The sequence below is a fragment of the Lithobates pipiens genome, unplaced genomic scaffold, assembly GCF_037356315.1.
Source record: "Lithobates pipiens isolate NorthernLeopardFrog02 unplaced genomic scaffold, aLitPip1_a1.2 Scaffold_18, whole genome shotgun sequence".
In the NCBI taxonomy this organism is placed as follows: Eukaryota; Metazoa; Chordata; class Amphibia; order Anura; family Ranidae; genus Lithobates; species Lithobates pipiens.
The window spans coordinates 90,637,869-90,653,441 of NW_027507758.1; the positions used below are offsets into that span (position 1 = coordinate 90,637,869).

General features: G+C 43.4%; 1 protein-coding gene across 1 annotated transcript in view; it reads left to right on the top strand.

The window, feature by feature from the left end:
* LOC143987284 (serine palmitoyltransferase 3-like) overlaps window positions 1-15,573 on the top strand; it is a 245,041-nt gene that overhangs the window by 94,147 nt on the left and 135,321 nt on the right. Inside the window, exon 5 of the mRNA XM_077485909.1 lies at window positions 3,623-3,747. Within this exon, the coding sequence (XP_077342035.1) occupies window positions 3,623-3,747 (125 nt within the window). The remainder of the gene's footprint in view (window positions 1-3,622; window positions 3,748-15,573) is intronic.

Genomic DNA, 15,573 nt, shown 5'->3' on the forward strand with positions numbered 1-15,573 from the left:
AAGCCGAACGCCTGAAGCTCAAACAAGTTCTGGACCCTTTTTTGCGGCTCGATTCGGGCAGATTTGGGCATTTTTCTTCTTTTTACATTGGTGACCTTTTGCCCTGCACAAAATCGTGGCAAAATGCAGTAAAAAATGCAGCAAAATCACGGCAAAAAACACTGCAAAATCTCTGTAAAATTGGGTGATTTTCTGCCTGAAAACGCTATGCTCAGGTGTGAATGGGGCCTAAGGGTTAAGGGAACAGTTATTTTCTAGCTTCTTTTTTCAGTCACAGCTTTAAGGTGGTGATTTGTAAAAGGGGGGGGGGGGTAGATTAGGGAGTGGTCAAAACCTATATTTTATTATTCTAACTGTTATCCATTTAAGAGATTTCCATTCACTTTCACTGAAGACACAGCATGAAATAAGAGTATCTGTCCAAAGTGCAATAAATTCCCCCTGGAACAAGTGTCCCTATTGATTCCTCTTTTATTAGTGTTTTGCTTTCAACTCAGTTTTTTTCTCCCCTAAAGGAATTGTGCACTTTTAAATGTTTTCATTGTTTTAACTAGGTATTAGTGTAGGTCTAGTCCCTGTGTTGTTTGCTTTACTTTGTAATGATGGGCTCACATGTTGTGGCTGCATTTTGTAGTGTCATGGCTGACTGATTCCCCCATGTCCAGGTATTGCTTCAGCTAGCTGGTCCTGATGTCCCACAGCAGTCATTCTCACCTGGGTTTCCTCAGAGGTTGCCAGGGATTCTTTGAGCTGTAGCTGATTGATCATTTGATGGTGTCTGCATAATTCCTGGGTCAAATATGATGGCAGAGCCAGAAGCATAAGCCCAATTAACTTTTTGGCTGTCCATAAGGATGGCACCACTGTATGGGAGGCATTCTTCCCCCTGATCACCAATGTAGGGCCATTTTTCCCACTCACCACTAGAGGTGCGCAGAATGGAAATTTTGGTGTTAAAACCAGAATTTCAGGATGGCCAAAATCGAAACCCGAAAGTTGCACTTTAAAAATAAAATAAAATAATATATATATATATATATATATATATATATATATATATATATATATATATATATATATATATATATATATATATATAATATAATTGTATTACATACATTTTTTAAATTAATATCATACATTTATATGACTTTGTTGGCCATTATTGGCACCTAGCACAAGAAAAGCTCAAGAAAAATGCATCCCTTTTAAATTCTATGTGTCTTCACACTGGTCTGTTGCGCTTCTGCAGTGGTGTTAAAAATCTTGCTTGCTGCATTTTTGGTCAGTTAAAAAAAAAAAAAGCACCAAAAATGCACTTAGTTGAAATGCATTGAAAACACAGCAAGAGCGCATCAATAACACACTCTTGTTACATTTTTGATGCAGTTTTTGATGCAGAGTCGCATGACCTATGAAAACACACCATAAGCACAGTAAAAACGTGGTAAAATCACGGCAAAACCCTGTGCTCTTTCGGCAGCATTATCGGCGCGTTTTTCTCTATTAGCAAAAGGCCAAAAACACAATTTTCGGCTGTCAAAATGTCAGTGCATCTCTACTCACCACCAATTAATTGGTTTTAGCAATCGTTCCACAAGTCCTGAAAGTTGTTTCAAGTTTTCCTCTGGGGTACAAAGGTTGAGAAAAGCTGCTCTGAGGAGCAAACTAACAAGACAACTTCCTGTTCTAAATCACACAGCGTCCAATGCATGCCTCGTCACCTTCTCTGTGTTGCATCACAAATATGGAAGTGCTAATATGATCAAATACATCATCTTCAAAATGCAAGTGTGCCCTCTGTGTGTCTGTGAAATTCTCTACCTGCTTGTGTCTGTCAGATATTATTACTGTTTAGCTCTCATCAGCACCAGTGCTATACTTTGAGACCCAGGGATTGTTGGATATGTAAGTTATTCACAGGAAGTTTCAGTTCTTAGACTACAGACAGATCATGCATAAACCTATACAGTGCCATACCATCCTGTTTCATTACAAACTGAAACTGCTGACGTAGAAATATGAAGATTTTCTGTAATATAGGCAGTGTGTACAGGGCAAAAAAATTAGACCATGAAATAAACAATCAATGTACATCTTATGTAGGTGAAAAACACAATGTACAGGTAGGAAAGTTTATGCAGGGACAGTGGTCACCAGAACAAATAGAGTGAATCCTCCTAGCACAAACACAGACAGCAATATAAAAATGATGGCAAGGGTTCTAACCCCTCACTTCCCCATCCAAAAAAAAGTTTGGGTTTAGATTTACTTTAAAGGAGAAGTACAGCCAAAGCTTGTTTGGCTGTACTTCTGTGGATCACAGGCGTGCAGTTCGTTTTGCACTCCTGTGACCCTTTTTCAGCAGAGAGCGGGCTGAAGTCCACTCTCTGCTGACATCAGTTGGTCCAGGCTCGGGCATCATCACAATCATAGAGTTGGGATCCTCACAGATCTCTGGACCGGCACCCTGCTCAGCCTATGAGTGCCTAAGCTGGGCGCTCCCGCCGTCTCTACAGCACAGCGCTCCAGTGAGCACAGGGGGGGGGGGGGGGGACTGAGAAGAGAGCCGAGAGCCGGTGACTGAGAAGTGAGCGATCGGCAGTGTTTGATCGCTTGGTTCTCAGTGCTAGAGCCAGCGGGGGGGGGGGGGCAGGTGCATCGGGGCGATGCTGCATTCACCTAGGTAAGTATGATTCTAAAAAAAAAATACTTCTCTTGTAAGTGGTCCTTAGTTTTTGGACAGTATTCATATTTAGACAGTTACTTTCCTTTGTCTATGGTTTTTATTGTATTATTCAGTTTAAAAAATATTGTTTGTGCAGTAGCGAATCAAGAAACAGCTTACAGCAACCCAGAGAGAAGATGCTTGTGTCTTGTATGATAGTTTCTGATTGGTCAGTTTATGTTCAAAGTTGCCCAATTCAAAACCTACTTTGATGCCTCATTCACATCTCCTCCCACAGTGCGTTTTTAGTGCGCCTTTGCAGTTCGTGTACCAAATTTTGGCATTAAATGAAGTGCGTTTTGGCGTGGAAAGTGCTTGACTGCTACACGTGTGTGGGGTGACAATAAGAAAAAATACTGGTACCAAAAGTGCGTTTGTAGAAACATGGGCAGAGACACTTGTGAATGGAGCCAGAGATGATAGTTTGTAGTTATTTATTAAAGTAATTATTCGCCTGCCTATTCTTGATCCAGATGTAACGCTATACCAGTATTGCAATGCAGTAGAACAGCTCCAGGTTGGAATTGATCTGTGCTCATCTATTTTTCACAAGGGTCATAGGAGATCTATGTGTGTCACTGTACTAGACAAGACTTGTTTCCATATACAACACAACTACTTATAACCAAAGGGACTTTGTGAGTCACATCACAGAAAATGTATTTTGTTTCCGTAGATTTTCCTCATACTCTGAATTCCACCATGGGCAATTGACAATCTGTTGTCAGGTGAACAGACTGAATTACAGTATGCTTGCATAAGGGACGTCTATTTAAATCGTGACATACTTAGTTCACTCTTGAGTATTTAGGTGAAGGATATTTGTGATAATCTTCCATGTTCCTATTATCCAGGATTATTAAAACACATGTTAATTACAGTATACCTTTTCAGGGCATTTGAATAAACATCAAGAGCTGGAGGATTTGGTGGCGGAGTTCCTCAACGTAGAGATGGCAATGGTCTTCAGTATGGGCTTTGCCACAAACTCTACAAATATTCCGGCACTTGTTGGGAAGGTAATGTATTTCTATTTCTGTGCTTGACAATCGAATATTGAAAATTCTGCTATGTTGGTAATAATTGTGTAATCTTTATGTACAAATCGCATGCTCTTAGACTTATTTAAAGGGTGTCTGTCAGTAAGGCACACAGGGCATCTGCCCACCTCTCCTACATGCCTTTCCCTCCTGGAAAAAACAAACAAACACTTGATACTTGTAAATGTGTGTAAACGCATCTAGTTGCGTGCGGGGTTGGTGCTTTGGGGCATTTGCACCCCCACCCCAAAGCACCTTGTCACCATGTTGATGAGGATAAGGGCCTCTTCCTGATAACCCTTGCCCATGTTGATGAGGACAAGGGCCTCTTCCTGATGACCCTTGGCTGGTGGTTGTCAGGGTTTGCGGGCAGGGGCTTATCGGAATCTGGAAGCCCCCTTTAATAAAGAGGCCCCCAAAACCCGGCCCCACCCTAGGTGAATGAGTATGGGGTACATCGTGCCCCTACCCATTCACCTAAAAAAAAGTGTCACATAAACAATGACATAAACACACTGCACAGGATTTTAAAGTATTTTATTAAGGCAGCTCTTGCTCTTCTCCATCTTCTGGCGACATCTCCCTCTGTCAGGCCTTCTCCCCTCTCCGGTTCTTCTCCTCTCTTGCCGCTCTCTTCTTGCTCTTTTGCAGGGTGTTCTAGTTTTTTTCTGGGTCTTCTCCCTCTGTTCTTCTTCCGATGTTGACTCGTTGTGATCTCCCAGTGTAACGCTGGGTCTGCCCTGTGCAATGACTTATATTGGCATGGGACGGGGCCACCTGATGATGTAATTTGGAGGCCATGCCCCTTGTGACATCATCACCCCATTATTCCCTGGGTGGTGACGTCACAAGGTGCATGGCCTCCAACTTACATCATCGGGTGGCCCCACCCCATGCCAATATAAGTCATTGCACATGGCGGACCCAGCATTACACCAGAAGATTGCGTTGAGTCAACATCGGAAGAAGAACAGAGCGAGAAGACCCTGCAAAAGAGCAAGAAGATAGAGGGGAGAGGGGAGAAAGACTGGTAGAGGGAGACGACGTTGCCAGAAGAAGAGCCAGAGCTGCCTTAATAAAATACTTTTAAAACCTGTGTAGCGTGTTTATTTTTTATACTTCTTTTTAGGTGAATGGGTAGGGGATGTACCCCATACTCATTCACCAAGGGTGGACTTCCAGATTCCAATCCCAAGTCCCTGCCCGCAGACCTCAACAAACACTGGGCAAGGGTTGTCAGGGAAAAGGTCCTTGTCCTCATCAACATGGGGACAAGATGCTTTGGGGTGGGGGAAGCAGGGCCCCCCCTGCCCGAAGCACCTACACCCCCCATGTTGAGGGCATGTGGTGGCCTGTTATGGTCCAGGGGGGCTCTCGCTTGTCTGTCCCCCCCTTTACTGACCTTCCGGGCTATGTGCTCAGATAAAGGTCTGGTATGGATCTTGGGTGGGGGGGGGGGGCATTTTTTGTGGGGCGTTCCCCTTAAGATCCATACCAGACCGAAGGGGTGGGGAGGGGATCCTCACGCAAACATTTTTTTATGGTTATGGTTCCCTTTCAAGATTCTCAGCACACAAGTTACACCACAAGTTGGATCATCTTGATTAGACTTCTGGTGCTAATTCTGTTCAAATCAATGGGCCCCCATAGGGAGTCATTGATTTTGAATAGAGACAGAAAAACGCTGGATGAGGCTTAACACTGTGTATACAGCATTAAGCCTAGTTAAATCACGTTTAACACCTTTTACCGGCATTTTTACAACTCTAGCGCTGGAGCCTCATAACGCGCTGGTCCCTGTTTTTTTTGTTTTTTTTTGGAGCTTAAACGCCTATGTCACTTACAGCTTCTAATCTCCTTGGTGGGCATGAGGCCATAGGCTAACATGAAGAGGCGTTTTTAAACTGTGAATAACGCTCTTAAAAGCGCCTGTAAAAATGTCCGTGGGCATGAGACTTATTTACATGCATCAAGCGTTTTTCTGCCAAAACACTGCTGCTCCTTGACATGCGGGCAATGGTTTTTTTTCACGACTTTAAACGCTCCGCCTCTAATTGCCTCTAAATGTCCATGGACCCAAAGACCGGCAACTTCATTAGGTACACCTGGCTAGTACCAGGTTGGACCCCCTTTTGCCATCAGAACTGCCTTAATTCTTCATGGCATATATTCAACAAGGTGTTGGAAACATTCCTCAGAGATTTTGGTCCATATTGACATGATAGCATCACAGAGTTGCTACAGATTTGTCGGCTGCACATCCATGATGCAAATCTCCTGTTTCACCACATCCCAAAGGTGCTCTATTGGATTGAGATCTGGTGACTGTGGAGGCCACTGGAGTACAGTGACCTCATTGTCATGTTCAAGAAACCAGTGGTGAGATGATTTGAGCTTTGTGACATGGTGCATTATCCTGCTAGAATTAGCCATCAGAAGATGGGTACACTTTAGTCATATAGGGATGGACATGGTCAGCAACAATACTCAGGTAGGCCATGACATTTATACGATGCTCAATTGGTACTAAGCGGCCCAAAGTGTGCCAAGAAAATATCCCCCACACCATTACATAACCACCACCCGACTGAACCATTGATGCAAGGCAGGATGGATCCATGATTTCATGTTTATGCCAAATTCTGACCCTACCATCTGAATGTCACAGCTGAAATTGAGACTCATCAGGCTAGGCAACGTTTTTCCAATTTTTGATTGTCAAATTTTGGTGAGCCTATGCAAATTGTAGCCTCAGTTTCCTGTTCTTAGCTAAGTGGCACCCGGTGTGGTCTTCTACTGCTGTAGCACATCTGCTTCAAGGTTCGATGTGTTGTGCGTTCAGAGAAGGGAGGGGATCATGCTCAGCTTCAGTATGTCACAGAACATGCTGGCATTCATGGTTCCCTCAATGAACTGTAGCTCCCCAGTGCCAGCAGCACTCATGTAGCCCCAGACCAAGATGCTCCCACCACCATGCTTGACTGTAGGCAAGACACACTTGTCTTTGTACTCCTCACCTGGTTGCTGCCACACATGCTTGACACCATCTGAACCAAATAAGTTTATCTTGGTATCATCAGTCCACAGGACATGGTTCCAGTAATCCATGTCCTTAGTCTGCTTGCCTTCAGCAAATTGTTTGCAGGCTTTCTTGTGCATCATCGTTAGAAAAGGCTTCCTTCTGGGATGATAGCCATGCAGACCAATTTGATGCAGTGTGCAGCATATGGTCTGAGCACTGACAGGCTGATCCCTCCCACCCCTGCAACCTCTGCAGCAATCCTGGCAGCACTCATACGTCTATTTCCCAAAGACAACCTCTGGATATGATGCTGAGCACGTGCACTCAACTTCTTTGGTTGACCACGGCGAGGCCTGTTCTTAGAGGAATCTGTCCTGTTAAACCGCTGTATGGTCTTGGCCACCGTGCTTCAGCTTAGTTTCAGGGTCTTGGCAAGCTTCTTGTAGCCTTGGCCATCTTTATGTAGAGCAACAATTCTTTTTTTCAGATTCTCAGAGAGTTCTTTGCCATGAGGTGCCATGTTGAAATTTCAGTGACCATTATGAGAGAGTGAGAGTTATAAGACCAAATTTAACACACCTGCTCCCCATTCACACCTAAGACCTTGTAACACTAATGAGTCACATGACACTGAGGAGTGAAAATGGCTAATTAGGCCCAATTTGTTGTTATTTTGAGGGGACAGCAAATTGACACTGTTATACAAGCTGTACACTCACTACTTTACATTGTAACAAAGTGTAATTTCTTCAGTGTTGTCGCATGAAAAGATATAATAAAGTAGTTACAAAAATGTGAGGGGTGTACTTTTTGGTGGGACAGCTAAACCTAATATTGAACTCTCACCTGGAAATACAGTTATTTGTTTTGTTGTAGAGTTCTGCATTTATTTAGAGCGTTTGGTTTGCCAAACTTCTGCTTTCTGTTATTCTAAGAAATAGTGAATGTACTTGTCTATAATTGCTTGCTGCATGTAGGATTAAAGAGGAAACCAGGGATGGTAATGTCTGTTTATTCCATAATCCATCCAACAAGTCAAACATCAGCTTTGTGTTTACATCCCTATTACCTAGTAATGTGTCGGTGTGACCAAGCCATGTTTGTCAGCAATCTCTGGTGCACACGTTCTGCTACCAGGGAAATCTCGGCTATATTTTTAGATCGATATCCCCAGATGACACCATTCTAACTTCACCACATGTACTCCTTCTACGCTACCCTTTTACTTCGCTGCAAACAAAGCAATTATTTCTGAATTTAAGAAGATCTGAGCATTTTTAGAGATAACTGGTTAATAAAGGTTTGGATTCCAGCTCAGAGAGAGTTCTCAGGGGCAGCATAAGACTGGCGTAGGTCAAGCACAGGTTTGCCAATCCATATAATTTTATATTTATTCTTTAAAACTGAATTCCAGGTATTATTAAAAACCTTTTGCCTGCCACTTTAAATAGAGCAGTTCTTAAAGTGGTTGTAAACCCTTACAAACCACTTTGACCTACAAGTAAACCTAGATTAAGGCTTACCTGTAGGTCCAAGAAATATCTCCTAAACCTACACTGTTTAGGAGATATTTGCCAAAACACAGGCACTGATGTCTATGGCGCATGCGCCGTAGACAGCGGCGCACTGAGCACGCCGCTGTCAACGGTGATATGCCGCAAGTGGCGGCTCCCGTGTGCATGCGCGGGAGTGACGTCATCGCAGCTTCGTCGAATGACAGCGACGGAGCAGCGAGACCCACCGAGAAGATGGATGCTCCAGACTACAGGGGACATCGGTGACTTCGCTGGCTCCTGTGTCAGGTAAGTGACACATAATGGACTACTATGCGATGCATAGTAGTCCATTATGCTTTACCTTTGCAGGGAATCAAAGAGGAAGTAAACCCATTAGGGTTTACTTCCTCTTTAATGCAATACTTGCCTTCAATCTACTGCTGTTCCCCATGCCCCATAGAATGTTTTGCCCACCAGAAGAGGGCACTCCTCGTCTAGGTTTACGACAGCCCGTGTCCTTAAGCCCACTTCCTGTGAGTCTGGGGTGTTGTGGACACACACCCTGGGGTCACATTACTGCAGCACAGAATGTTGATCGCACATCACTATGTGAATATCGATCAGTACTGCAGTGTGGAGTGCCATCCACTGCTTCTGGAGCAGAAAATGAGGCATCTCTGATATAAATGAACTGGTCAAGAAGACATCTGGAATGAAAGTAGAAGTATGGCCCTACTTCTCCCGTGGGTCACAGGAGTGCACTTCGTTCTGCCAAAGTCCCCTGTCGGCTGAAGTCGCTCAGCCAGTCCAGACTCTGCAGAGATCCTAACTTTAATATCGGGATCCATTCAGATGCCTAAACTTGCAGCTGGCTTATCCTCTTAGCGAGGCTTCCAGTGTCCGGCGCTCTAGTGAGGGCTAGAGGTGCAGAGTAGAGAGCCACTGACTGCCAGGTCAGATTTTTAGGTGGCAACCCTCCCCTTTCTGTAAAGTAGCATTAAAGCGGAGTTCCACCCAAAAGTGGAACTTCCGCTTTAACCACTCCTCGCCCCCTGACATGCCACATTTGGCATGTCTTTTTTTTTCTGGGGTGGAGTGGGTACTTAGTTTAGAGTGGAACTTCCTGTCCCACTTCCTTCTTCCTGCTCTCGGCTGCCTAGACGACTCCTCCTCTCCACCTTGGAGGCTCTTCCCTACCAGCAATCTTCTGGGACATGTGACAGGTCCCAGAAGATTGCCTGGCCACTAGCAGAGCGCAATGCAACTCCTGCATGCAGCATTCGGCATTCGGCTTCATGGCCGGGAGCCCACAATGGCTATGGTGGCGCTGGTGGAGAAGAGGGGAGAGGAGTGAGGCTTTGGAGGTCCTCATCTCTGGACCATGGGACAGGTGAGTGTGTGTTTATTAAAAGTCAGCAGCTACACTTTTTGTAGCTGCTGACTTTTAATAAATGAAACAATGTGTGGAACTCCGCTTTAACATAAAAAAACAAAAAACAAAAACAAAACAAAGGGAGGACTACAGATAGAGTATACTTACACTTCCCTCATCCTCCACTCCCAGCACCTAGGCGAGTCATTTCATCCTTCTGGCAAGATCTGGGGAACGTAGGTGCTCGAAATCTTGCTAAGAGGACATTCCCATCACTATGCTGCAGTGTCTTCTGGCAAGATTTGGAGTGCACATCATTCTCTGGGACCTAACTGGCAGGAAGGTAGCCTGCACCTCAGAAAACACAAATTTTGAAAAAAATGTGTAAGTTCAGCAATAATGAGAGAGTTGTAAGTTTTGATAACAATCCTGACTTGCAAACCACACAAAGCTGAAATGTTTGGCAGCAGTCAAGAATTTGATCAAGTCTAAAAGAAAGTTGATCAGGAGGGAGAGTCCCGGACGGCCGAGGCACTCCTGGACATAGCAGGATCGAGAGGGGGCTCAGCTAAGTATTACGGGGGCTGAGGGGGGCTGCTGCGGACATAAAATGCATTAGGATAAAAAACCTGAGCTGAATGTCAGGCGGCATCGGGCGGTTAAATAGAAACTGGCTGACCCATGTGTATGGCAGCCAGTCCGACAAAAGTCAGCTTCTGTCGAAGGCTCATGACCGAAAAAGGTCTGACGACTGGCTCCCGATTGGCCCTCTCAGCGATTGGGAGTGTTCAGGCAGGAAGGGGGGGGAAGGGGGGGAGTATAGCAGCTCCCACCTGAGCTATTTAGTTCAACCCAGCTACCATAGTAGTGTGTACCAGACTTTAGAATGGTGACTTTTTAAAACCTAAAGGGGTTGTAAAGGCTAAGGGGTTTTTACCTTAATGCATTCCCTGTATTAAGGTACAAAACATTTTTAGGTGCAACACCATTCCCCCTAAATACTTACCTGAGCCTGATCTCGATGCCCAAGAGCATTGGGACACAACAAGGACACAGACAGCAATAAAAAACCTGACAGGTTCTAATCCCTCTTCACTGTATCCTAAACTAAAAAAAAAAATGAATTTGGTTATACTTTAATAATCCCCTGTACAGAAGAACTCAGACTGGAAGAGGGAGTGCCATTAAATCTCCGGACTAGAGATAAGCTGACTGTACCTGGGTTTGTTTCTGGGTAGGTTCATCAAACATTACTGAAGTTTGGTTGCTGAATTCATTTTAGTCAATGGAAGCCAAAAGTAAAAAAAAAAAAAAAAACATCTAATGGTTGTTTTCTAGGTTGTTTAATAGATATGAGCTTGTCAAACAAATGGCTGAGCACTTTATTTTTAAAGTTGCACCTTAAGAAATACTAAAATAAAGTATTCCTTAAAAAAAATAAAGTGGGCAAGGGTCCTGTATGGACATCTAGGGGAACCCCATCCAAGAAAATAAATAAGTAAAACTGCATGCTGTCCACCAAGTTTTAAAGTTTCAAGCAGTACCCAAGCAAAAAACAAGAAAAAAAAGTATAGGGGCCCCTTAAAAACTTGGACCAGACCCATGTCCAAGCATATAGCCTGGCAGGCCAGAAAAGGGGGATATGAGCGTATGCCCCCAATCCCCTGAGTCTTACCAGGCCACATCCCTCAACATAGGACCCCCCTGGCAAAACGCTTTGTTCTCATGTTGATAAGGACAAATGTGATGAATTAACTTTGGAACTTTTTTAAAAAAAGAAGGAGAAAAAGACTATATTTACTATTAACTTTTTTAGGGAGGATTTAGCAGAAGTACTATGTAGGGGAAGGCAGTATCTGGAGACCCTTTATTTTTAAAGGGGGTACAAAGTGCTTGGTACCTCATGTTAAAGGTATGTGATCTGGTATTGTTAAGGAGGATAAGGGTCTGGAATACCAGACCCTTTTAGTTGGGCTGCTTGCAGTTTTTTCCTTTATTTTTTTTTTTTAATGGGGTCCTCCTTAAAATTCACACCAGATCTAAAGTCTACGAATTTTGGAGCGGACCCCACTTTTTTCTTTTTACACTATCACTTTGTTTCTATTCACCTGTCAGCCAGGGAGTTCCTGGCTGACAGGTGAATAGGCCTGGCTGGGATATATATTGTTGATTGTTAAGAGGGCTCTCTAACAACCAGGAGCCCTGGCCCTGCCAGATTTAGCAGCAGTAGCAAAACCTTCAACTGCAAGCCAGAGCAATGTCTCCCTGCCTGTGATTAGCGCTGCGCTGACTTCCTGGCGGACTCAGCACGTGGCGTATGCGAACACGCCTGAGCTCATCCTTACTCAGGAGTGACTGACATAAATACAAATCTTTTGGTAGGACTCAATCAGTATTTTAACTCATTAAGTTATGTGCCCAGGGGCCACATTAAACTGATCCATTATGGTGTGCATTATGGCATGGCATGCCCTGTTGTAAAAGGGCAGCCTGGTCATTAGAAATAAGCAGCCATTGCATGACCATGAATGAAAAAAACATCCATGATGTTTTTTTGAATGCACAGCACGTCACAACGAATGGTATTTGTGTTATGAACTCAACCTCCATGTAAAAAAAAAATATGGAATGTATCCTTAGATAGATGTGTTTATAAGGAGACCCGGAGACATAGTCTGACACATGTAACAATATCGAAAACAACTTTAACACCAATTATCTAAGCAACACAAAACCCACTACCCAAAAATAAAGTCATAATTGACCAATTATTAAAAACCCAACCATAGCAGCTGCAGGGAAGTTATGTAAACACCCCCTCCCCAAAACTTCCGAGACAGTTGCCTCTGAAGCAGCCGGCGTGACTGGCTAAACCAGTCAGGCTTCCAGCTTTCCTTCCATGTTGCCAGCTTCTGGGATACTTCCTCCTCTATCTCCATTCTTCTAAGGGACTAAGATCTCTCTGGATATGGACTCATAAACTACCATTTGTTACAAGTACAGCTTGGATCTTTCAAGAACCACATGGATGGCTTTTTCAATGGTATTTGAGTATTATATGGCTTGGACATTCTCCTTTGATTTAAACTGATGGCTCCCACCTTGGGCAATGATGACTTACATACCACACGGTTGGAGGAGTTCTACTGTGTCTATCTAATTGCCAACAAATGGAGGGCAGAAGATACCATGCTATAAGCTACACACGTGCCAAATGTGATGACGGGGCACCTCTTCCTGGGAGTTTTTCAGTTATATCGGACATCGGATACACATGCCATTATTCACTCTGACTCAATGCTGTTTATATGGGGGGTGGTTTTACACAGGACACCCTCATGTAGTTGCCATCACATCATTTATATGGGTTGCTTTCATGCTACAGCCCAAAGGAATTCCAATAGCACTGGCCATACGTGGGCGATTTTGTCCATATGTGGTTTGGATTTATGTAAACCCATGAGAAGATCTTCTAATGGACTTGGAAGAAAATTTAACTTTAAACCAGTCCTGGAATTTATTTTACCAAAGAATTCTTTCCTAGGAATCCCCCAAAAACATCAAGTTATAAGCTATACATTATAATATCACAATAGAGAGAGGATAACTGTATGTTTTTGATTTGATCTATGTTGACTGTGCACCCCATTGGGGCACATACACTTATAAATGTGTGTTTTAATACTCCGTTTTTTTTTCTCCCTCTTTTTGGGGAGAGGGCAGCATGTTTATATAACTTCCTTGCAGCTGCCATGGTTGTGTTTTCAATAATTGCCTAATTATGAATTTATTTTTGGGTAGCAAGTTTTGTATTGCTTAGATTATTGGTGTTAAAGTTGTTTTTCTATATTGTTACCTGAGTCAGATTACTTCACTAGGTCCACATTAGGGATGAGCCGGACACCCCCCAGTTCTGTTCGCACCAGAACTTTAGAACGGACCGAAAATTTGTGTGAACTTTAGAACCCCATTGAAGTCTATGGGATTCGAACGTTTGAAATAAAAAGTGCTAATTTTAATGGCTATTATGCAAGATCTTGTCCTAAAAGGGATTTGGGGACCAGGCTCCTTCCCCAGGGGACATGTATCAATGCCTAAAATGTTTTTAAAAATTGCAGTTTTGGCGGGAGCACTGATTTTAATGATGATTAAAGTGAAAAAAAGTGAAATATTCCTTTAAATATTGTGCCTGGGGGGTGTCTATAGTATGCCTGTGAAGTGGCACGTGTTTCCCGTGTTTAGAACAGTCCCTGCACAAAATGACATTTAACGGAAAAAAAGTCATTTAAAACTGCTTGCGTTTTTAATGTAATGTCTGGTTCCGGCAATACGGATGAAAATCATTGAGAAAAATGGCATGGGTAGCCCCTCCTGCCCATTACCAGCCCCTTTGGGGCTTGTACGAATATTAAGGGAAACCCTGTACCCAAATAAAAAAAAAGGAAAGGCGTGGGGACCCCAGGCCCTATATACTCAGAACAGCAGTATACAGGCGGTGAAAACAAGACAGGGACTGTGTAGGTTTGTTGTGTTAAGTAAAATTAGTAATTTTGAACTGGTACATTTTTAAAGTGTAGCTCCAGTCAAAAAATCTTTAAGCTTTTTGGAAAACATAGGGAAGGGTTATCACCCCTGTATAATTTTTAATTTTTTTTGCCGTCCGTCTTTTTTCATCTCATTTCCTGTTGTCTCCTTCCATTTGCAAGTAGGAGACGTTTGTAAGTTGGATGTTTGAAAGTAGGGGCCTGCAGATGCCTGTATGAGAGAACACCAGCAACAAAGGGTAGATGCAGGTGTATACTGTGCTGGAGGCACACAACACCCTTTAACTACTGCAGATGCCTGTATGAGAGAACACCAGCAATAAAGGGTAGATACAGGTGTATACTGCGTTGGAGGAACACAACACCCACTAACTCCTGCAGATGCCTGAGAAAAGAACACACTGTCCCTGCCTATCTAGCTCTTTCCCTGCACGCCGGAACACACTATACAAGGCCACCGCGCTGGCGGCCTTATATAGTGTGGGGCGTGTACTAAAACCCCCTGAGCTATAATTTGCTACAGGCATCTTGCCTGTGGCCAATTATTGCTCTCTTCGTTGCCGGCGCTGTGATTGGCCAAGCATGTGGGGTCACAGTGCATGCTTGGTCAGTCATGAGCCAGCAATGCACTGCGATGGCGCAGTGCATTGTGGGCCGTGAGCGCCACACGAATTTGGCGCAAACGACCCATAACGTTCGGTATTCGCCGAACGTGCGAACAGCCGATGTTCGAACACAAAGCTCACCCCTAGTCCACATCTATCTAAGGATACATTGCATTTATATTTTTGACATTGAAGTTGAGCTCAGTCTGCTTTTTATTTCCTTTTTTCTCATATATGAATGCACCGACAGTTCCCTCACAATAGAATTTAATTTCATTCTTAAATCGTTTTTGCTTATTTATTTTTTCTATACCCCCCCATTTCTTGAGGACACATTTTATCTCCTTTTTTCCTTTACTTGCGTTGCACTCTACTGTACAGTGCATTGGGGTTCGGTTCACAATGAATTGCATAATAATACATCTCACACAGAGCTGGTATGTTGGCATGCACTTTGGCAATGTCTGTTGATTGGCCATGAAATTGTGTGCTTAAAAAGTTCCAGTGTATTGAAAATTTTTACATTACTCTATAATACTGCAACAAAGTCTCTTTAAAAAAAAAAAAAGGGGAAGACTATAGGTTTCAAATAGTGTCGAATCTTCGGTATCCAACATGTGATAATGAACAATGTTTGTTTTCTGCAGTGAGGTTCCCTTTTAACCAAGTGAATCCCTAATTAGACATAAACAACTCTATTACAAATTGCATTAATTAGTGACAACACTGCCAGGCAGAGTTTTCCCAGTAAGCCCAGTGGTGTCTG